The 24640-nt window shown below is 35.9% G+C and overlaps 3 protein-coding genes across 4 annotated transcripts; 2 read left to right on the forward strand and 1 right to left on the reverse strand.

Moving 5' to 3' along the window:
* Nucleotides 1–27: 27 nt before the first annotated feature.
* Nucleotides 28–4609, forward strand: LOC110822146 (endonuclease/exonuclease/phosphatase family protein). 2 transcript variants are annotated; one of them, XM_088217429.1, is made up of 10 exons: nucleotides 28–309; nucleotides 462–573; nucleotides 664–882; nucleotides 1030–1115; nucleotides 1711–1826; nucleotides 1935–2015; nucleotides 2421–2621; nucleotides 3157–3308; nucleotides 3481–4193; nucleotides 4407–4609. In XM_088217429.1, exons 1-10 carry the CDS (start codon nucleotides 202–204, stop codon nucleotides 4479–4481), a joined length of 1863 nt encoding a protein of 620 aa, XP_088073555.1. In that variant the 5' UTR covers nucleotides 28–201; the 3' UTR covers nucleotides 4482–4609. The 2 variants fall into 2 exon arrangements, with proteins under 2 accessions (XP_088073555.1, XP_088073556.1); XM_088217430.1 differs by lacking the exon at nucleotides 1935–2015.
* A 791-nt stretch (nucleotides 4610–5400) lies between these two features.
* Nucleotides 5401–5949, forward strand: LOC148266208 (RING-H2 finger protein ATL57-like). The gene has a single exon (XM_088218112.1). It carries the CDS (start codon nucleotides 5401–5403, stop codon nucleotides 5947–5949), a length of 549 nt encoding a protein of 182 aa, XP_088074238.1.
* A 14076-nt stretch (nucleotides 5950–20025) lies between these two features.
* Nucleotides 20026–20814, reverse strand: J11 (Chaperone DnaJ-domain superfamily protein). The gene has a single exon (XM_022052165.2). The coding sequence runs from the start codon at nucleotides 20777–20779 to the stop codon at nucleotides 20309–20311; it is 471 nt and encodes a 156-aa protein (XP_021907857.1). The 5' UTR covers nucleotides 20780–20814; the 3' UTR covers nucleotides 20026–20308.
* Nucleotides 20815–24640: the final 3826 nt, after the last annotated feature.

Here is a 24640-nt window from a genome sequence, read left to right on the forward strand (position 1 = left end):
TGGGAAAACATTAAATTTCCTTTTTCTAATAGTGTGTTCATAAAACGGCAACGTTTTGAGGCTGAAGAGAACCCCTTCTGAGTGTCTATCGTGACAGTTTCCACTCCGGTGTCATATAGATTTGACACAGAGAGGAATTACCTTTCTTTATTATCTTTTTAAAGAGAAGAAGGAAAACCAGAGAGTCAGAACGGAGAACCAATGAAGATAGTAACTTACAACGTTAATGGACTTAGACAACGAATCTCACAGTTTGGTTCTCTTTCCAAACTCCTCGAATCATTCGATGCCGACATTATTTGCTTTCAGGTCCTTCAATCTCTTCGAATTTCCACTCCCCGCACTCTTTCCCTGTATATCTTTATATGTATTTACTCTGTTTGTTTCCCTCAACTATGTACATGTATATATATATATATGTATATCTGATTTTGAATAAATTATTTCGAGGCAAAAATTAGGAGACGAAGTTGAGAAGACAGGAATTAACAGCTGATTTGGCCATGGCTGATGGGTACGAATCGTTCTTTTCATGCACTCGCACTTGTGAGAAAGGACGTACGGGCTATTCAGGTAAGCTGTTTGGTTTATTGCCTCAAAGAAGTTGACACTGAAAAAATGAAAAGCCAGCTACCCATACTTCACGTTTCTTATTATCTGCAGGTGTGGCTACGTTTTGCCGCGTGAAGTCGGCGTTTTCAAGCCACGAAGTGGCACTGCCGATTGCGGCGGAGGAGGGGTTCACTGGTCTTCTCGAGAACTCGAGGGCTGGAAAAGATGAAGTGCCGGGTATAGCGAAAGGACTGGAGGAGTTTTCCAAAGACGAGCTTCTCAAGGTTGACAACGAGGGACGGTGTGTTATCACCGATCATGGTCATTTTGGTGAGTCGTAATTCAGAAATTTTGCTTTGTTTTTTGTTTGTGATCTTAGCTTCTCGTTTTCATGGTTGGTTCATGCTGATTTCATGTGAGTTGGATAAGGTCTTGTTTTCTATGTTTATAATGGGTTGGGCATTGGGTATTTTTCAGTTGTTTTCAATGTATACGGACCGCGAGCTCAATCTGATGATGCTGACAGGATCCGGTTTAAGCTTAAGTTCTTCGAGATTTTGCAGGTAAGCTCATTTGTGTTTTTGCTTATGCGAACTGGAAATTAATGTGTGGGTGTTTGCAGGATATAATGTGGACTTGTGGTGCATGGTATACTTTCCTTTTTGAGTTATAGTAATTATATCCATTTTTATTAAGGTTATGTCTGGAACAAATTCAGAAATTTTTTTATGAAATTTATTTGCAAATTCACATTTATCTCTTTATTTCATATAAAGTATTATGTAGAATTTGAATAATATGTTATACATTATATAAGTTTTGATCGAATTTGTTGTGCATTAATCCAATTGCATATAGCATTTCACATGATATCTTTTTTCTCTTTCTTCATTTTAAAGAAGGATTTCATGATATTTTAGATAAACTAAGTTAACCTTATAAATGAGTTCGACAACAATTCTAGATTTGTTCCAATATATCCTAAATTAGCAAGTAGAAAGTATGAATGTTGATTTGGGACTTTGGTCTTGCATGCATCATATCTGTTGCTTAGGGGTCCAAGTCGAAATTTAACCACATAGATGAGGCCCTACACGGTTGCCATGGTGGGCATAAATTGTTTAATTCAGTTGATGGACATTTGAACTTTTGCTGTAGAAAAGATGGGAGTATCTTCTGGATAGAGGAAAGAGAATATTTGTTGTTGGTGACCTCAACATTGCTCCTGCTGCCATAGATCGGTGTGATGCTGAACGAGATTTTGAGAAGAACGAGTGAGTTACTGTTTTTTGTTCAGACCAGTCTTACTTTTGTCTTTAATTTTATTTACTTTTTTATAGGTCAATGGCAATAGTTAGTTTATTATGCAACTTCTCTTATAGGTTCAGGCAGTGGTTTAGATCTATTCTACTGGACCATGGAGGCTCTTTCTTTGATGTTTTTAGAGCAAAACATCCTGACAGGTTTATACCATATTTTTCCTATGAAGTTCTTCTGTGTACAATGTACTGTGAACTTTGGCTTTCATTTTTAACTGATGAATATCCAGCATTCTGATCTTCCCATTCTTTTCAATATTGTACTTCTAATTTGTTTGAAGCTCTTATATAAAGCACGTTTGGATTGCTTGACCTTATTTCTCTCTCTCGCGCTTTCCTCAATGCTACTGTGAGTTTCCTAGAAGTTCTGGCTTTCAGTTATTTCCAATCAAAAGATGACTCTTTTAGTGGTTCGACTTTGGATATGGTTTTAAGTTTCTTTGGCCAGGGAAGAAGTGGTTGATGCATGTGAAATACTTCCTTATTTTCAAACTTTGAAATGAGTGTTTGACCTTTTGCATACTGACAATATTATTTTTCTTTCAACAGAAGAGAAGCATACACGTGCTGGCCGTCGAATACTGGAGCTGAACAATTTAATTACGGGACAAGAATTGATCATATTCTCTTTGCAGGATTATGTTTACATCAAGAGAATGATCAGAAGGACCATAATTTCATTACTTGCCATGTTAATGAATGTGACATATTGACAGAGTATAAACGGCTGAAACCTGGAAATGCACATAGGTAAAAATTTGGTTTGGTTATATACATGTATATAGATGTCATCTTGACATGAAATTACACTGGTGTCATCATTTGATTATTCAATCAGGAAATTTTTGCCTTATGCTGTTATTTTTTATCACTTTGCGCTAGATGATATGTTTCTCACTATGTGTTTACGGAAGTTCCACAGGCAATTATTGTGAATGGAGGCATGATGGACCTTTTTTTCCACATTTATGTGTGCCTATCCATTTTATGATTGTCCAGGGGCCAACAAGAGAGGGACATAGGGAGGGGGTGACCTTGGAACTTTTAAACTTGAAAATCTTCCAGAAGCAAATATGTTCTAATCCATTTTAGGAGTAGTTTTCCATGTGACCAAGTTATATGGTTTGGGTGGTTATGATTCTTCTGAGTTTTCTTTTAGTTGAGCACTGTACTATGCAATGCATCTGGCACATGCCTGTTGGCCACCTTGTTGTTTCAGTTCTCTCTAAAATTCTACTCTAACTGCGTAGATTTACCTGTAAAAGCAAGAACCTATTTTTAACAGGTGGAAAGGAGGATGGAATTCTAAATTGGAAGGATCAGACCATGTTCCTGTATATGCTAGTTTGTCGGGAATCCCTGATGTTCCAGAACATAGCACTCCAACTTTAGCTTCCAGATACCTCCCCATGATTCATGGTCTCCAACAAACACTTGGTATGAGAGACCTTTGTTCTTTCAGATATCTGCCCATGATTCACAGTCTCGAACAAGCGCCGCATGCTTTTTATGTCTCATATTCGGGGACTATGCATCTTGCATTTCTTGCCTAAGCCTTTCTTAGTTTGTTAGCTTCCACTGCTAATTTACTGTCTTTAGCTTTTTGCAGTATCGGTTTTGATGAAAAGACAAGTTGCAAAGCAAGTCAAGTCTTTCGAGGTATCAAGTTTGTCTACAGATGAAAATATAACGGTAAGGAGTTGTAGCGAGAGTGTGAAAAGATCATTAGATGATGCGTGCTCTGTGTCTAGCATAGCTCAAGATGAATGCTGTCACTTGGAACGAGACTGTGAAGGTGCCACTTCAGAAATAGATGGAAAATCTGGAGGTTACACTACTGAGACTGCTTGTAAAATCTCACTAACAGCGAGAAGTGAGAATGTCAATCCTATATCGAGAGATATAACCAAGAAAAAATCAAGAAAAAGTCAAGGGTCCCAGCTCTCTCTGAGATCTTTCTTCCAGAAATGTCCAAATTCTAGCAATAGTGTTGATAAGTCTGCTGATGTTTCTACTGATCAAGCAGACAACTCTATGGCCGATCATCAATTCATCAAAACACCTGTCGCGGATGATGACAACAGCAACTCAAGTCCATCTGAGTTTAAGTCAACTCTCTCTACACGGTACCAAGACGAACCAGATGGCGGTTCTTTGAAGGAGAAAAACAATGTTGCTTTACAAGAGTGGCAAAGAATACAACAAGTTATGCAAAATAGTATTCCCCTCTGCAAGGGCCATAAGGAACCTTGCGTTGCTCGGGTAGTGAAGAAACCGGGCCCTACATTTGGTCGCAGATTTTATGTCTGTGCTCGAGCTGAGGTATCATTTGCATTTGCACTCGATTAAACATTCTTGCATAACCGTTTAACGCCATCATTATACGGCAGCAATGTTGATTTCATTAGGAATAAGAACTTCATATGCCATCATTCTAGCACCAAAACGACTATTTTTCGTGTTAAGAGAGCGTTTGAGAAGATGCTGGTGCTGTTGGCTAACTGGATATCTTCTTTTCCCTCATTTTATATGTAGGGACCTGCATCTAATCCCGAAGCTAACTGCGGATATTTCAAATGGGCTTCTTCAACAATCCGAGAGAAATGTTGATCGATTTTATTTTGAAATGTTGTGTTTATTTTTTTCAACCATTGCCTCCAATACTTTGTGTGCGAAGGTGCTATTTTGGTGTCTTGGAAATATCATGTTTTAAGTAATTGTCTAATGTTTCGTAGTGATTCGTAGTGATTGTCTAATATTTTCTAGTGATTCAGTAATTTTCTGCATAAATCATTTAACATGGTGTGGTAATAACTAATAAGATTTCTTTGTAAGTGCAGTAAAATTTACTTAAATTTATATTTTCTCAATTATAAAATTATAAACTTTGTACATAAAAAAATTAACTTTAAATGTTATAAATAGATTAAGTTTAGAATAATTAATTTTGTTACCTTAATATTTAAATTACGTGGTAGTAAATTAAAGCCTTGTTTATCGTTTACTTAAAAATTACCTTAAAAAGTCTTTCCTTAATTTTTTTTTTTTTAATTAAGAAAACAAGTTATTTTATTCAAAAAATATATAATAATATTTGTTAATATAATGAATAGGATCTAATGGTTTTAATGGTGATGGAATTAATTACAATAAATTAAAAAAATAATAATTACCTTTTTACTCAAATTACAAACAACCTGAAAGCTGTCACGCATCCTAATCGCCGCGTTCTGAAACAAATCTACTATGGTTGTTACCACAAAGACAAATATCATGCCTTATAAATAACTTTGTCAAACAAACCTAAAACCCCCCATATCTCACCGTCCATTTTTCCATTACATTATCAGACGTTCAGGATTAATCGTCAGACCAACTTCTGTACTCCCGAGTCGTAGCATATATTTCCTTTAATCACTTCACCACCCCGCACAAAAAATTAAAAAAAAAAAAAAGAAACACCCTTTAAAAGGAACTTGTCTTCGTCGTCGTCATATGAGTCTCTAAATCACTTTTTCAGAAGACGAAAATGGAGCCACCACCAGAAGACGAGAATGCTCTTCTGTCTAATCGCTCCCAACAAATGCTAGTCAATATACCTTTCATAATCACAATCGCCTTCGCTTTCGTCCTCATTGCTAGCATTATCCTACTTATGAAATTCTTCTTTGATTCCTCCCCCGCCGAAAACCCACCATCCACGTGGTCGAATTCACTGAGCCGCCGCGACGAGCTGATCGCGGCGTTTCCGGTTTTCATTCACGGGAAATTACCAGCCAACTCCGATTACGGTATTACATCGTCATCGTCTAATTTATCGGCGTTTGAGAATGAAAACTGTGCGATTTGCTTGGAGGAGTACGAGCATGGTGAGGCGATTAGGGTTTTACCAAGGTGCAAACACATGTTCCACAAAGATTGCATTGAACAATGGCTGAGGCTACGGTCTATGAACTGTCCGGTTTGCAGGGACAAGACGATTGAAGACGAAATGGTACCAGCGAGCTCGAATTGCAGGCACGGCATAGATGGGCAAGAGATTGGGTTTTTGGACTTGGGCTTCCGTAATCACCTGTGAAGCTGTGAAAATCTGAGCTTTCCTTTTAAAGAAATTGGTTGAATTTCAATTCAGTCAATTTTTCGCAATTTTGCCAATTTTGTAATCGTTATTTATTTATTTTTTCCCTATATATTCTTTTTCTATTTTTTCAGTGCTTCCATAAAAAAATTAATTACCAATTTGATATTAAAAAATTTGTAACTAAAAATTGATTAAATTTTTATTACAATAGAAATGTAATTAAATATGTGAGATAATTATAATCACATTATTTTTTAATTATGTAATTAATGATATTATATTTTCCAAACTAACCGTAAAATGTGCACTAGCAAATGCCCATGGGCTGGGCTGGGATGGGCTGGGTTTGAGTCAAGCCGAACCCTACTAAAATTACCCTGTTGTTAAGCCCGGGTTCAATTTCTGAATACTCAAAAAAAATATATATATAATAATAAATGTGCAGATATTTTTACATAAACATAAATATTAAATATTTTAAAAAATTAATTTTTAAATCACGAAAAATTAATTCAAATATTTTATCTTTCAATCACTAAAATCAAAACCAAAACTAGACTTATAAATTTTACAAACAAATGTTTAAATATATAAATGTATCCAAAGGAATTTAATAACAATAAGTATTATAGTTATTTACCCATATTGTTATAAACACATCAGAATTTTAAATAGTATTTAACGAAACAGTATTTTAGTAAATGTAATATAACTGTTTTAACATTTTTATTATAAAATAGAAAAATAAAATTATTATTATAAATAAATAAAAAATATTAATGACTAAATTATAATAAATAAAATATTATAAATTAATTATAAAAAAATTTTATATTAATTTTTTTAGTAACAATTTAGTGACTAATTAAGTTAAAGAAGCTATAATTCATAATCCATAAAATTTAATAGAAATATAAGATCATAGGATGGCATTCAATTGACTAATACCAAATTAATTGGCCTAAACCGTGTCATTGTTTTAATTAAGGTACGAAAGTTGGCTAACTATTTGACAATTGCCCAATTTAATTCTGAACTTTTTTGGTCAATTGTAATATTGAATTCGAAAATTAGTACGGGGATGATTTTTTTTATTTAAAAAAATATTTTAATAAGTAATTTTATTTATTTTAATTTTAGTTTTTTTTTTAGAAAAATAAATTATGAACGAAATTAAAAATAATTTTAGAAAAAATGAGTGAAAATTTGAATTCGGAATGTGTTTTTTAAAAAAATATTAGAAATAGAGAGTTAAAACGCAAAAAAAAAAAAAGTTTGGTCACTTGGGACAACCCAGTCAGCACCCTTGACGAACCAGAGCACACTATATGGCAACTATACTGATATCGACACCACGCGAGAGCCACGCTAACGATCCGACTGCCAAGATCTCATCCCGCACGCGAGAACGGTCCAAATGCATTCCCTCTTTACACACGATCGGACAGATGAGATAGATCGTGATGGACGACTTCGATTTGCCCACGCTATCAACCTAAACAGGAAACCATCGAATAGTCCTCTTCGCCCCACGTCGATGCAAACAGACGACTCGGATCGAAGATGAGAGGGTATTTAAACTCTTCTTCGTAGAGAACCAAATCCTAGCCGCAGCCCCCCGTCGGAGAATAAGAACCCGATATTGGAGAAGAAGAATCTGGCGCCAGAGAAGCAGAACAAACCCCGGTCGCTGCTGTACTATAGCCACCGCCGACTGCCAAAAAAAAGTAAAATTTTCTCATTTCTGCTCGGAATACGAATCTGAGTCTCTTTGCGGCCATATTGGAGCAAAAATGATGGGGGGTGAGTTGAAAACCGCAGATAAAGCCCGGCAAAGCTGCCATAGCCAAAATCCTAAAACTCCTCCAATAAGCCCCTTCCTGTTTTCTGTTCATACGATTTTTTGACCATTGTGTTCACCGATCATTTCTGTGCAGGTTAAGAGAAGGATAAACCCCAGCCTCGAAGGAGAACTGGCAGAGCCACTGCACCCAGAGACCCCTCTCGCTGGTAGGTTCGAAATTTTATTTTACTTTTTTTTTGCCAATGAAGTTACCTAACGTGTTTCTTCACAAGGATACGTGTAAAACTGGCCAAAACTGTTTAGGTCGAGGCGAACTACGGTTGTGGGCGGTGGAGCCGACACTGGAGCATGACTGTGGCATCGTGCCGGAACCCTAAAATTGGTCGGAAAGGGTTTTCGACACTGATTTTGACCTTTTGAGGTATTTTTGGGTTACGTGACGGGTATTTTAATTTTTGCGGGGAAAATTAAGAAAATTCGGGGATTGTTAGGAGGCGTAGTAGATAGCACGACATTTCGAACACCGATCCGGATAATGATCTTTCTCCCTATTCTCTAGTACGATTAATTGAGGCTTAAAAAATTAATAATTTTATATTTTGTAAATATTAGAAAATCCTAATAATAATTACATGTCATTAGTGTAATTGGAACTTATCAATATACGATTGCCCTAGTTTACTGTTCATTTTCTCCTGTATTGCTTAAAATATTTACTATTAAATTATGTATATTAAATTGCTAGTTTGAACTATGCCATTGATTATCTACTTTATTTTATTTTCCCTAGACTATTTATTTATTTATTTGATTATCTAGTTACCCGGTTATTATAAACTGTATTGCTTGTTTATAGGCCTTTTAGGTTAATCTATAAATACGTAATAAGACGTTAGTATGTGATTGGTGGCTGTTGAGATGATGAAGATCTATATATGTAGAAAATTAATGGGCATCTTAGAAAATGATGGACGGACCTGGTACATATGAAACCTTACTATAGACATTATCTCAGTCAAATGGGACTAAGAAGTCCCATACTAGAAGGTTTGGAAGATATGGTTTACCTTTATACCAGATGGGGTATCGAGACGATGATATATTTGGCGTTCATCACTAGACGGGGTATGTGTAACGCCCGGAAAATATATAAAAAAAAATTTGATTATTTTATTTTAAATATTTTAAATAGGTTAAAAAAAAAACAAATGCCACGTCAGCAGCCACGTCAGCAGACCCAGTCAGCAGTCCTGGCCAACCAGGACCTGCCACGTGGCAAAACCACGTTGACCGGGGACGGGCCACGTTGGCGATCCGCGTACGCGCGATCGGACGGCCCAGATCAAGCGTGCGCACGGACGGTCCAGATTCAATCAAAAACGGACGGCTCAGATTAAATCAAAATGGACGGCTGAGATCAAAAGGCAAAAGAGTATAAATAGAACCCCCACACCTGACCACAAAAACCCTAGCCGCCTGCCATCGCCGGAGAAGACGAACCAGACGCCGGAGACGCCAGCCGCGGCCACCCGCCGCCGCACCGGAGAGATTTCCGACCGCCGATCGAGGTAAATTTCATACCCCCGACTCGTTTTTCTACGCTGATTTCCCCTGTGGCCAAATCGGAGCCAAAATCCCGGCCAAACGGCCAGAAAACACAGTCGAAACCCAGCGGTGCCGCCGCGCCCCTCCTCGGTTTTTGCCTCCGATGAGGCCCTTCCCGGCCTCCGTTTGATGCAATTTTTATATCACCGTGATCACCATTCTTTTCTCTACAGGTTGATCGGAGCCGAATCACCAAAACACGAACCTCACCGGAGAGCCGCCGCACCCGAGAGCACCGCCACCGGTAAGCTTCGGTTTTTCGTAATTTTTTTGGCCCCCCGAGGGCCCTAGGGTTGTTTTATCGCAAGGACCGATGCAAGTGTGGCCGAATTCGGCCGGAAACGACCGAATTCGGCCGGAAACGGCCGAAAATGGCCAAACCGAGGCGAATCACCGCCGCAAGCGGCGGCGCCGTCGCCGGAGCACGGCGGAGCCGCCGTGCCGGAATTGCGATATTGGCCAAAAAGGGGCCCTGGGCCTAATTTGGGATTTTTTGGAACACGTGCAGGTACCAGTAGTGCGTTTCAGTTCCCCGGGAAAAAATTCAGGAAAAATTAGGAACAGCCTGTAGGCGCACTGTGAAGCCGTGTTCGGACTCCGAAACGAGTAAGGACCCCTCACCCTATTTCCTATCACGGTATTAAAGTTCAATAATGATAAAACGGTATTTCTTGAATCAACGAATGTGTGAAATTGCTTAAGGTCGCTAATGGAGCCCGAGTCTAGTGTGTTTGTCGGTTAACTTTTATTTGGCCTGTTTTACAGTTTTAAATGTAGTATGAGGTTTGATGTTCTCATTTTATAGTTTCGTGTGCGTATTTTACTGTTTTATTGATTATGGATTGAATGACTGGGATATTGATGCTGTATGTTGTCTGTTTGGCATAAATTACTGTTTTGCTTGTTTGTATGTGAATTGATGATGCTGACTGAGGAAAAAGAGAATGAAAGATTATGTAAATTGGTAATTGTATACTGTGGTCAGCCTGACTAGATATCCTGGGAGATGGTGGACGGGCTCGGGAACTAAGTTCTCCTGATATGAAATGGTTAAATAAGGAATGAGTTATACTAACCCAGTAAAGACATCACACTATCTCACTGTCATATAAGTAAAGATTGATAGAAAACAAACAAAACGACCAATGGAGCATAATTTATAATAAACTCATTTATCAATAATAAAAACCTTTACTGTCCACTTACCTCGGTGAGATTCATGAAAACAACTTATGAGAAACAATAACATCATAAATATCATAAGATCATGCACACTCTGTAACATAACACATATCATGCTTTTGTATTTCAATCATCAGGCAACAAATTTCCTCTTTTATCAGCCTACCAGTATCCATGGGGATCCATAGGGGGTCCCCGCTACACGTGAATCATTTACATTAATAACTTAATTCTAGGGCCGCCCCCATACCCCGTCTGGTATGGGCTCCAAAACACAAAAAGTCTCCATACCCCGTCTGATATGAGAGACCACGTTCCCAGTAGGATTCCCTATGGACCCGCTTCGTCCACCATCTCCCAGGATATCTAGTTAGGCTGTCGACATTATCCATTTATCAATTTACATACCTTTTTTCATTTTTCTTAATTTCAATTATCCAATCAAACATAAATACGTAAATCAGTAATGGACACCAAACAAGGCAACACAACATCGAGTTCATAATAATTCAAACCATAATAAATGAAATCGTGATTAATGCATACGAAACCATAGAATAAACACATAAGACATCATACTGCATTCAAAACTGTAAAATAAATCAAACAACACCTGACCGAAAAATACATCAGATTCGGCCTCCATTAGCAGTCTTAATTAATTATACATATCTATTAATTCATAAAATACCGTTTTATAATTTATTAAGCTTTAATGTCGTTATAGTAAATAAGGTGAAAGATCCTTACTTATTTCGGAGTCCGAAATCGGGTTATCACTGCGCCTACGAACAGTCCCTAGATTCATTGAATTTTTTTTCATAAATTGAAACACACTTCCGGTACCTGCACATGGCCCCAAAAAACCCCAAATCAGACCCAAGCCCCTTTCGGCCAATTTCAGAATTCTGGCACGGCGGCGGTGCCGCCGCCCACGGCAGCGATCCGCCTCAGGTTGGCTGTTTTCAGCCGAATTCGGCCAAACTTGCATTGGTTCCTGTGATAAAACATCCCTAGGGCCCTCGGTCGGCCAAAAAATTTAAAAAAACTGAGACTTACTGGCGGTGAAGCTCTCGGGTGCGGTGGCTCCTCCGGCGCGAGTTGTGATTTGGTGTTTTGCTCTGGTCAACCTGTAGAGAAAAGGACGGTGGTCACAGTGGTATAAAAATTACATCAAATGAGAACCGGGAAGGGCCTCATCGGAGGAAAAAATCGAAGAAACCCGCGGCAGCACTGCTGGACTTCGGCGGTGTTTTCCGGCCAATTGGCCGGTGGTTTGGCTTTGATTTGACCACAGGGAGGTTCAGCATCCAAAAACGAGCCAAGAGGAGAAATGTTACCTCGTATGGTGGTCGAAAAATCCTCCGGTGCGGCGGTAGGTGGCGGCAGCCGGTTCATCCGGTGGCTGGATCGTCGTCTCCGGCGAGGGTTCTGGCGGCTAGGGTTTGCAATTGGGTGTGGATGCGATTATTTATAACCTTCTCCTTTTAATCTGAGCTGTCCATTATGATTTAATCTGAGCCGTCCAATCACGATTAAATTGAAAATAAATCTGGACCGTCCGCACGCGTGAGATCTGGGCCGTCCATGCGCGCGGGAACGGATCTGGGCCGTCTGATCGCACGCACGCGGATCGCCCACGTGTCTCTGTCCCGCGTGGCTTCCCGCGTCAGCGTCCCTGCCACGCGGCGTGTCCTGGTTGGCTAGGACTGCTGACTGGACTGCTGACTGGACTGCTGACGTGTCACTATTTTTCTAAATTACGTTTTGACCCATGATTTTCGATTTTCTTTTCAAAAACACCTCCAGAATCCAAATTTTCACCTTTTTTTTTTCCAAAATCAATTTCAATTAAATCCCAAAAATAATTTTACCCTATTTTATTATTATTATTATTATTATTATTTCTATTAAATTAAATTAAATTAAATTAAAACCTTATAAATTAATTATTAAAATAGAATAAAATTAAACAAAATTCCAATAAAGATTTAAAATAAAATAAAATAAATAAAATAAAAGAAAAAATTTTGGGTGTTACATAAAAGGAATAGTTACAGATTTTATGCATAAAATTAAAAAGTCATTTGGTTACTTGTTTTCATAGGTTGATTTTGGAAAATTCGTAGCTGTAAGTATGAAATAAACATTTTAATGTTAAATGTATTTGCTTAAATTAATGGTTAAATTAGTTGTTTTGTGATTTTTACCAACATTCAATTTTTCATATCAGTTATTAGTGTGATATTCTTACTGAGCTAGTGTTGTAATACCCGGGTCTGAAATTTCACCCGAGATTAATTTTAAAATTAAAAAAATATATAAAAACATAAGTTTTAAATTTATAAGTTTTTATTTAATAAAAAATTAGAAAAAAATAAGTGAAAGATGGAATTAAAAATAATTTTGGGAAAAAGAGGTAAAAATTTAGGTTCAGGAGGTATTTTTGAAAGAAAAATCAGAAACTAGTTATCAAAACGCAATTAGAAAAAATTACACCACGTAGGATGCACAGTTAGCAGTCCCGACGAACCGGAGCGCGTCGTGTGGCAAGGTACACTAACTCGGTGCCATGCGGGAGGCCACGCTGGAAATCTGTGTGCCCGCGATCGGATGGTTCGGATGCGTTTTTGCGGGCATGGACGGTTCGAATCCGTTCCCTCCTCAGGCACGATCAGATGGTGGCGATTAAACACAATGAACGGTCTAAATTCGTTCTCTCTTTAAATGCAATTGTACGGTCCAGATCAAATCGCGATGAATTATTCAGATTCATTTTTTCCTTAAACGCGATCGGACGGTTGAGATCAAATGCGATGAATAACATAGATTTAAGAAAGACGGGTATAAATATCTGATATCACACCGAACTCATACCCTAGCTGCTAGCCCCCCGCTGGAGAAGAAGAACCAGTCATCAAAGAAGGGAGCCAACCACCGTCTGCCGTCGTGCCGGAGCCACCTCTGGCTGCCAAAAAAGGTAAAAATTCTTTTATTCGCTCAGAATTTAATTTTGAACACCCCCATGGCCAAATTGGAGCAAAAGGAATAGTGGATGAGCTGAAAACTATGGGTAAAGTCTGGCGGCGCCGCTGCGGAAAAAACTAAAAATCGCATTCGATGAGCCCCTTCGCGTTTCTCGTTTCGTGCGATTTTTTCACCATTGTGTTCACCATTATGTTTTCTACAAGTTGACCAAAGAAAAATGTCCAGCCGCGAAGGTAAGCCAACAGAGCCGCTGCACCAAAAAATTTCGTCGCCGATAATTTTTTTTTTACTTTTTTGGGCCAACCGAGGCCCCTTAATGTATTTTTTTGCAAGGATGAGTATAAAACCGGCCAAAACTTATCGAAAATAGCCATTCTGAGGCAAACTACCGCTGTGGGCAGTGGTATTACCGCCAGAGCACAGCGATGCCACTGTGCCAGAATTCTGAAATTAGCTTAAAAAGGTTATAACACCGATTTTTAGTTTTTGAGGATATTTTTAGGTATGTAAAACATGTTTTTATCTCTGTAGGAAAATTCAGAAAATTCAGGGACCGCTAGTAGGCGCAGTAGAAAATTTAATATTTCAGATATCGATTCGGGTAAGAATCTCTCGTTTTATTCCCTGTTATAGAATTGAAGTCTAATTATAAATAAAACGGTATTTTGCTTAATTTAAAAAATTTTGATAATTAATTATAGGTTATTGATGAGGTCGAAACCGGTTATTTATTTCTATTTGTCCTATTTTAACTGATTGTTTGATTTTATAGTTTTAAATGCATGATAATACACTAGAATTGGTAAGAAGAGTCAGTTGTGTTTGCTTAATGCATGTTTTACTTGTCTTGCGTGATTTACAATTAAATTGTGAAACTAAAAATTAAATGTAAACGGAAACTATTTGGTTAAATAAATGAATGAAACGGTTGTCTTACTGGATATACTAAGAAATGGTGGACGGATCGGGTACATAGGGAACCTTACCGTAAATATTGCCTCATACTAGACGGGGTATCGGGGATTAGCATTTTGGCGCTCATACTGGACGGGGTATGGGAGCGACCCATTTTACCTTATACCGGATGGAGTATTGAGGGATGGTATTTTTGGCATTCATACCAGACGGGGTATGGGAACGACTCGTTTCACCCTCATACCGAATGAGTTATTGAAGGATGGTATTATTGGCGCTTAAACCAGATGAGGTATGGGGACGACTGGTTAGTTGACAAGTTTTATTGTGGGTTTCACGCGTGGTATGACATCTCTATGGACCCTCAGGGATACCAGTAAACAAATAAAAAGAAAAAGTTGTTGTTCAAGCTAATTGAATATGAGATTATGATATTGTTTGTGTTATTGCCTCTATAGGTCAGTTTTGGAAATATCACTACAGTAAGTATGCAATAGATGATTTTATTTATGATAAATGAATTGAGATTATGATATTATTTTTGTTATTGTCTCTATATATCAGTTTTGAAAATATCGCTACGGTAAGTATGCAATAAATGATATTATTTATAATAAATGAATTTACTTAATTTAAGAGCTCTATTAGTTATTTTATAATTTTTACTAACATTCATTTCTGTATCGGTGAGTAGTGTGATATTCTTACTGGACTAGTGTAGCTCACCATTTTATTAACCATTTCAGATCAAGATGACCAAGATCCATATTCCGATCAACAAATGGGTTGTGAATAGTTCACCACCCGGACTCTTTTCAAATGCTAGTGAAGATTGTTATAGGATACCTAATTATTTACTTTTAATTTTTTTCTTGATTTTTTTCTTGTTCTTTTAGAATGATCATTCCTGTAACCCTATTGAGCATTCTAAATTATTGTGTAAGGAATGTAAATCCTAACTCTATTATTTAACTTCCGCATTTAATTCATGTCTTTATCTCTCTTTTAAGTTCCAGGGCATTACAAGTGTAGCTCATCTTTTTATTAACAATTTCAGATAAAGAAAACCAAGATCTAGATTCAGATCCCGATCAGTAAGAAAGTTGTAAGTAAATCATCTTCCGGACTCCCCTTCAAATGCTAGTGGAGGTTAATCCCCTAACATATCTATTTATTTGTTTTGATTATTGTTTGTCTTTTTTTATAAACTAATGTAGAAGAGACATTCTCGTATCTTTATTAGACATTCTAATTTGTTGTGTAAGGAATGTAAATATTAATTTTATTGTTCGTTTCCGCATTTAGATAATAATTTTTTTTTTTAAGTTTTAAACTTTTACATCAATTGAATTAATGGATATGTGACAAGTAATTAGGAGAAAAATTTAAATGCATTGAACTTTGATAAGTTGGAGTTTGGTTGATATGTGTCTATTTGTGTTAATACTATTACAATAATTGAAAATCTATAATAAATGATAAGGGAAATTAATCAATATTTATAATTAATTAAGAAAATTTAAAATTTGTATTTGCTAAAAATTGTATTCCAATTATTTGAGCTCCTATACTATAATTTTATGCACATAAAATTATTGTCTTATGGTTTTATAAATTTTATATAGATAAAAATATTTTAGACAAATTATTAGATTAATTTATGATACTTGACACTTGTGATAATTTAATTTTTAATTTTTTTGTTAGAATTTGTTTATTAAGTTTTTTATTTGTTTAATGAAAAAATTAAAATGATTTATATCGTATTTTAATGTTTTAAAAAATAACTCAAAAAAAGATTTCAACTAATTAATTAGATTTTATAATTAATAAATTAATAATATTATTATGCATAATTTTTATTATTATTAATTTATTAATTTAATTAATTAATCAAAATTATTTTTTAAATTTTGTTTCAAACATCTAAATATAATATGATTATTTTATTTGTGTTTGTTAAAAAATATAAAGAAACTAAACATTTGAAATAAATAAAAAATGTAATTAACCAAATTGTAGCAAAAAAATAATAATAATAAAATCATACACAACATTATTTTTTAGTTTGTAATTCACTACATAAAATTTACATGCCAACAAATATACTTTAAATCATGTGTGCATAACCTTATCTTAAAAACAACTATCATAATGCTCTGCTCAAAAATCATAATTTTTAATTTAGTGAAATAAAATATTTAGTTCATTAATATATTAGTTGTCTTATGATAATTACATTGAGTTAATTATATTATAGTTTTTTACATTTTTTTAATGAAATAAATATTTTATAATATTTAAATTTCATTTATTAAAATATTTATAACGAATTAAAAATTTAATTTAATTATTTATTAAAAAAAACAGTTGCATTGTAATACCCCGTTTTTTTCTTTATTTCTAATGGTGTAGTTTACAATAAATGCATGATCAAATACGAAAATTTCGTTTCAAATCAGTCATGCACATAGAAACACTATCACAATCTATTATTCAGAGTCAAGATAGACTTGCAATCATACATGTAACATCACGTGAAATACAACCGTATACACTATCAACAGACATACTATCTACTCTACTACCAATTCTTACACATTCAATTCTGTCAATAAAGGTCCTTATTTTGTTGCTCTATACGCTAGGCTCGAAAACCAGTAACTTCGATCCCAACTCCATTCCTACATCATTTGTGAATAATAGAGAGTGAGTTCATATAACTTAATACAGTAAAAATTAAGTTACAAATATGATATGCACAAATATGAAACCTAGTATTTCTATATGTACCCCATCACCCAACTTAAGTCCTACCTTGTTATCACTATGGGACTACATAGGACTAAAATGTACCCCTGGTATCTTAAATATCATGCATACCATGTGTGGCCATCTCCCAACGTCATCCTAAACGTACAAATATTCTCACCCGTCACCAGTATCGGCGACCACCAATAAATTGTCTATCTCTCGACCCCTAATAGGCCCCACACACACACACACACAGATACCATCCTTTCCCGTCACCAATATCGGCGACCAAACCCCTTCCCGTCGGAGTCTCCCGACCATCACCACTATCGGCGATCAACTTACTTTTTCTAGGTAGCGACAACCAATATCGGCGTCCCCCAATGCTAACAACTCAAATACAATATCATACTGTCCTTACCCCCCCCCCCCACCTTATCTTGAAGCTTTCTTATACTTTTAACCTGTATATCTAAACTACACGCTTCTCCGCATAAGACATGCACTAACACTTAACATACTCACACCTGTAACATTCCCTTGCCAACTACCAAATTTACAGCAGCTGTACTAACCTATATACAACCCATACCCTCATACCACACAGCTACACCACTCATCCCCTCGCCCTACATAGAGACACCCCCACACCTCTATTCCGACACTTCATTCCCACGGTCTAGGGCCTCTCTTTCCTCCTCCCAAATTTTCTACATCCACACACACTACTTCCTCCCTTGCACATATCCACCTCACTCACTAAATCCCTTCTTCTCTCCCCCTCCACGACCTACTCTAGATACTCCACTCTTAAATCCCGAAATCACCTCTCTCTCCTCCCATGGTCCCCTCTGCAAATCTCCATTCGTACTCACACAACATCTCCTCCCTCTCACGAACCTCACTCACACATTGCACATCTTCCTTTCTCTCCTCCCACGGCCCCCTCCATACGCCTCCATTCACACCCACACAAGATCTTCTCCCCCTCACGAACCTCACTCACACCACGCACTCCTTCTTTTCTCTCCTCTCGCGGCCTAGCCTCCTCCATACGCCCCCGTTCACACACAATATCTCCTCTCCTTCACAGACCGCACTCATACACACCGCACTCCTTCCTTTCTCTCCTCCCATGGCCTAGCCTCCTCTATACGCCCCCACTCACACACAACATCTCTTTTCCCTCATAGACCGCACTCACACACACTGCACTCCTTCCTTTCTCTTCTCCCGCGGCCTAGCCTCCTCCATACGCCCCCGCTCATACATAACATCTCCTCTCCCTCATAGACCGCACTCACACACACCGCACTCCTTCCTTTCTCTCCTCCCGCGGCCTAGCCTCCTCCATATGCCCCCGCTCACGCACGACATCACCTCTCCCTCACAGACCTCTCTCCCACGCCACATTTCTTCTTCTCTCTTCTTCTGCGGTCTCCTCCACACACCTCCACTCACACTCACACAAACTCCTCCACCTACAGTAAATTTTCAAATCCACATCAACTAACAGGAAATTTAAAATTACTGTGCCTCCCATTTCCATCTTTCTTCCTCCCGCTGATCGCACCGTCACCATCCTCTTTCTTCTTCTCTCTCCCTTCTCGTTCCTCTCTGCTCCGACTCCTCTCTCTCTCTTTCTCGAACCTTGTTCTCCCTCCCCGCTCTCTCTCTTCTTTGTTTTCTCTTTTCTTTTTCTTTTTCCTCCCCGCTCTCTCTTTTCTGTTTTCTCTTTTCTTTTCTTTTTTTTTCCTTTTTCTTCTCCTATTTATATCTCACCTGTCTCTCAAAACGATGTTGTTTCTCTTTTTTTTTTTTTTTCAGTTACTACATGCACTGTTACTTACTATTTCATAAATAATAAATTAATTTAGAGTTTAAATGTAGTTTTCTTCCTCAAATTAATACCAAACAATTATTGATTTTGACACGTTATTTATTTATTTATTTTTGTTGACATTTCAAAATGCCCTTTTTTTTCTTTCTATTATAGCCAAATATATATTAGGAAATATTATTATTTTAATTATTTAACTATTTGTCGTATTACCCTTAAATTTTAAAGACGTTTTCTAATTACAATTTGGTTATTTAACTTACAAGATTATTCAATACATCATTTTTTAATGTAACTATAAAAATTTTGATAAATAACGATACAAAATTGTTTATCTTATATCCATAATTGGTCTATTTATATAATTTGAAATCATTAGAGACGTGTAGGTATTTTATATATATGTATATATATATATATATATCTTTCTTTTTGTTTTTGTTCCCTCTCCCTACGCAAATTACTTAATACATAACAATAATTGTAATTTAAATATCCATTGTGGTTTCATTTTCAATAATGAAACCAAATATGTGGCTCCAAAAATTAAAAAAAAAAAAATTAAATCGAACAAAACTTCTTGACCTGATAATCTTTATAATGATTCTTCATTTTCTTGTCAAGAAAATTTGTTCCAGAAGATTGGAATTCTGAAATGGATGACCCAGAAAATGTTATCTCAAGTTTGACTTGCACATGTAAATCCAAACATGGTGTGGCTTTCAAATAATCTTCTCAATATATATATATATATTCAACTTTATCACCAAGAGATCAAAATTTTAAATTTTAATAAATTTTATTTTTAAAAATTACCCTTAGTTTCCATAATAGAATTAATATTATAATAGATTTTTAAGTAAAGTATAAGCAATATATTTTACTTTTATTTTTTTTAGATTAGAGTGTGTTAATTGTCTTTTATTATAAATGGATTTATTGATTATTCACCCGAAGAGTTATAAGAAAAATAAAGAGACCGCGATTAGCCCATGCTAATTATAAATTAATTAAAAATTACATCCTATTCTCAACGGGGTATAATATTTATCAGCTAGTTACAGACTTGCGTGGCACGATCAACGGCTCTGATTGCTGGAGGACACAATCGTGTTACCACTGGATCACTTATGGTGAGAAATAGTCCACTGTACTATGTACTTACGGAGATTTCCTATGTCATATCGGGCGATTTTTCCGTGCCATGAGAATCAATCAATAATCACTGATGAACTCGATTAACTCAACTCAGCAGCGAGTCAACGCTGTCACCAGCACTGGTCAGTCTCCCAGTTCCGTCTCGTGTACGACGAGAACCCTGAAGAAACCGCCGAGTTCAACGGCCTTCCCCGCCGAGCAAATCTCCGGTCGTAAACAGCGCGCTTCTCGGGGTCCGATAACGTGGAGTACGCATCGTGAATCTTCATAAACTCGCCGGCCGACGAGTCCTTCCGATCGGTTGCAACTACATCTGGATGACAGACCCTTGCTAGTCGTCGGTACGCGGACTTGATTTCCTGGCTCGTGGCCCCCACGGGAATTCCCAAGATATCGTAGAGCGAAGTGCAGGAAGACGCCATCCCGTGGGAGTTAAGGTACGTGGAGCAGGTGGAGGAGGTGGCTGTGGCGGTGGCCCGAGGCGGATGGTATCCGGTGCGAGATGGTGCAGGAGTAGGGGATTTGTTTGAGTTCGGGGGAAGGGAGAGGATGGAGGGAGAGAAAGTAGAAGAATAGAGCATGGTACGGTGTCGTTCTGTAATGGAGGTTTGAGAAAGTTGAGATGTTGGGGATGGGGGTCAGGGATTATATAAGGGGAAAGTGTAGGGGTTAATATTTAATTGATGTTAAATTGAATTTTCACCGGGCTAAGACAAAATTAGTTTTTTTTTTTTTTTTAAAAGGGGGAATAACAGAATATCAATAAAGTTTTGGGGCTGAGTCAGCTGAGAGTTTATCCAGTTCGATGTTAATGGATGCTCACGCGCCTAGATTTGAACTTCTTGGTTGACGGTTTTAAATGAGTCGGCAAATAGATCAATCAGAGAGATATCATCATCGTCCCCTCCTCTTCCTGCTTTCAAATTTTCCTTCTTCTCCATCCTTAACGCCAAGTTACATCGCTCGTTTGTCAAGTCGGTGAACTAGCTTAGTTCGTGCTTGTAGGTTCGCACGGACAGAGTTCTGTTTGTTGACAAGCCTGAGATTGTTCTCGAATATCTTGAACCGAAGCTCCTTCTGCGTTGAGTTTACTGCAGTTCTTCCCCGCGCTTGATCAACCAATGCTCGTACACTTCCATCATGTGCGCCTTAATCTGCGATGATTTCGTAGGATCATCGATGATGGAAATGGAGGTCAATCGATAAAGAGAAGAACATGAACAGGATCACATTTCGTCGCCACGATAGACCGATAGATCTTTGCTTAGGTCGCAGATCTACCTCTTCCTTTGAAATGTGTTTCGCACGTATCCATTCATCACAAGACTGCCTGGTAATTTTCCTGTCATAGGTTCCTAATGTAGTTTACATTTCAATCGAAATTGATGTCTGCAGAAAAGAAAATTTGACTAGATACTTTTAGCTGAAAATTTTGTTGTCCTTGAATCAATTAGCGTTCTTATTAGGTTGGATTGTTCACCGGGAGGAAGAAGCTTATTAGGCAAAAACATACAGATGTCTGGGCAGTCTTAAGTAGAGAGATGATCTGAAGGTAAATTTTCTTTTCCGGGAAAATCGCAGAAGAGGAAGGCAGGGCTCCATCTTTTATAGTTGATACATGATGGAATAAGTGTTTGATTTTTGTTTTTCTTTTGGCCTCTGTTTCTGTGAATGTGTGTATATATATATATATATATATATATATTTAATTTGTAGATCATGATATTAAGTTGCATTAGACTGGGAAATGAAATGAATCTCTAGTTCTTTTTTTGAAAAACAGAAACAAAAATAGGAACATCCATATAACTGTAAAATTTAGTGCAATAGATTTTGGATAATTTTAATATAGAATGGTATTTTATACAATAGGAATTGCATACTGATGTGAATCCGACTACTAAATTCCAAGCCAATTTATGAGGTGTTAAATTCGAACTTGATCAGATGATTTTATTATATTTATATTTATATTTATATAATAACATCTATTGATTTATATCGCTGTAACTATAATCATATTTATTAATATAACATAATTTTGTGGCCAAATAAGGAATAACCTCAAAGTAAAAGAATCATGGGATCGACGTAGACTTGTTTTTTCTTTTGACTTTTGTATGATGAATATATGGTTAATCACATGAATTTTTATTTTCTTTTCTTCTTTTTCCCCCAAATTTAATAATTCTAAATTACTGGCATGTGGAGGTTGCTTTCATGACATGAGTATGAAAGGTACATAACAAAATGGTAATGGTTGCAGGCCACTACCAATAATTAGTGGTATTCGTGATTTAAGAGATGACATAAATTAACATTAATCTCAATTTGGAAAAATCTTTAATTACAAAAGTTGGTCTTGATTTTTATCTATTTTATTTTATTTTTAAAGAAAAATTATATATTCACAAATTATATCACATTAACACATAATTTAACACCAAAAAAAATTTTAAGTGAGTTATCGTAATACAATAAATAACCAATTGTGTAGTAACACAATACAATATAATAATTGTTAGGACTAAAGTAGAAGTTTTAAAATTATTTTCCGTGTAAATCTAATTATTATATTTTTTATGCATTAAATAATAATTTCTACTTTATTATGCTACTAACTTTAATTTAGTGATTCAAGTTAAAAGTAACAAATGAGTGCATGGAGTGTTATTATTTTAGTAAAAAGCTACTTTTTTCAAGATATTGTTTTTTGGTAAATTTCATTTTTAATTGTAATTGCTGATGTAAAACCCAATTCCAGATTGGGCTACTTCAAACAAGGTCCCAAAAATGCCTGGGCTTATGAACTCACAAAAGGCTTATTTGTGATTCGGCGTCGTTTTCTGGAGTTTGGATTTTTATTTCACAAAAAGTCTTGCTCTTAATAATGAAAATTTTTTATACAATTAATGTGATATTTCAATTAACCATTTAATTTACTTAGATAATGACTAATATTTCGAGTCTATGCTTGGTACATTTTTGACAAACATTAGTAATAATAATTAATAGTAACAATAATAATATAATTGATATTTGGCAAAACCAAAACGAAGTATTCTTACATTAGAATTTTATTTAATATAAAATAATTAAATAAAATATTATTACCACTAATATAATTAAAGCGGAAATTAAACATAGACCTAATCTTGTGCTAATATTCATTAAGTTAAAATTAAAAGGATATTCTGAATTTGGGTATTAGAGCTTGTACCCAAACAATATTACTAATTGATTGTGACTAATTTATACATATATATGTATATTCCAGGATCTACATATGTATATATATACAGTGATGAAAATGAACAAGTGGATTTATATAATCTGTCAATTACATATACTGTATCATATATGTCAAATTCAAACATAATGCAAAATATACGCAATATGGGTTTTGAAGGCCCTCAAGACTTTAGAATTTACTTTCGTATATTACAATTCATGCATATATTATATTATATTGTGCTATATATTTATTTGGTTTTGCAAGAAATCGTAGCTGTACTCATCAGCTTCAGAAACCAGGACTAGAGCCCGATGCATATGCACAAGTTTTGCCTGGTTGTATATTGATTAAGCTAGTGAATTTATAAATATATATGTATACATACATATACGAAAAGGGTATAATTTCTAAAGTATTCTCAGTTATTTAAATTATAGATACTCATACTTTATAAGTTTTGTTTATCAATATATATATATATATAATTCCAGCTGAATTTCCTGAATATTTTATAGAGCACTTTTCAATTTTCTACAACATTAATGGAGCATGAAACTGTCGGTAGGGAAGATATTTCACCAATTATTTATAATAAAAATTCAAACAAGAAAATTAGCCATTAAATGAATTATGTCCCAGTTAGGAAACACTGTTAGATGGAGAGGGCCGAGACCTTACTTCCCAACAGATGAAGTGTTGATGGAACCAAATTTGATAACTTATCTTTCACTAACTGGGAAGTTGAATTATCTGTCCCTTTTTTTTAATATATATATATATATATACGTATATATTTCGTATTCCACTTTATGAAACTTGTGATGTGCGCAAGAAATTGTTTTGGGAATTCAGCTGGAATTACACTTATCATGTGTGTATATATATGGCATTTCCGACATGTGTGTCGTAGTACTATATGTATAGATATATATATATATATATATTAGTATTATAAAAGAAAAACACTAATTATGAAAAAATATTATAACTAACTAATAATATTTCCATAATGGCATACCTATATACATATAGTACAAAAGATTTTGTTTACTTCCAAGCCTTGAATTTGACAAAATTAACTATTTATGGATCTTAATTAATATAATTTTATATACAATATATGTATATATATATAACAGACAGACATATATATGAACAGCTACATATATGCATGTGAATATTACTAATACAAATGTGTTTGTGTATA

This window comes from Carica papaya, chromosome 4 (genome assembly GCF_054855325.1).
Source record: "Carica papaya isolate Zhongbai chromosome 4, ASM5485532v1, whole genome shotgun sequence".
Lineage (NCBI taxonomy): Eukaryota > Viridiplantae > Streptophyta > Magnoliopsida > Brassicales > Caricaceae > Carica > Carica papaya.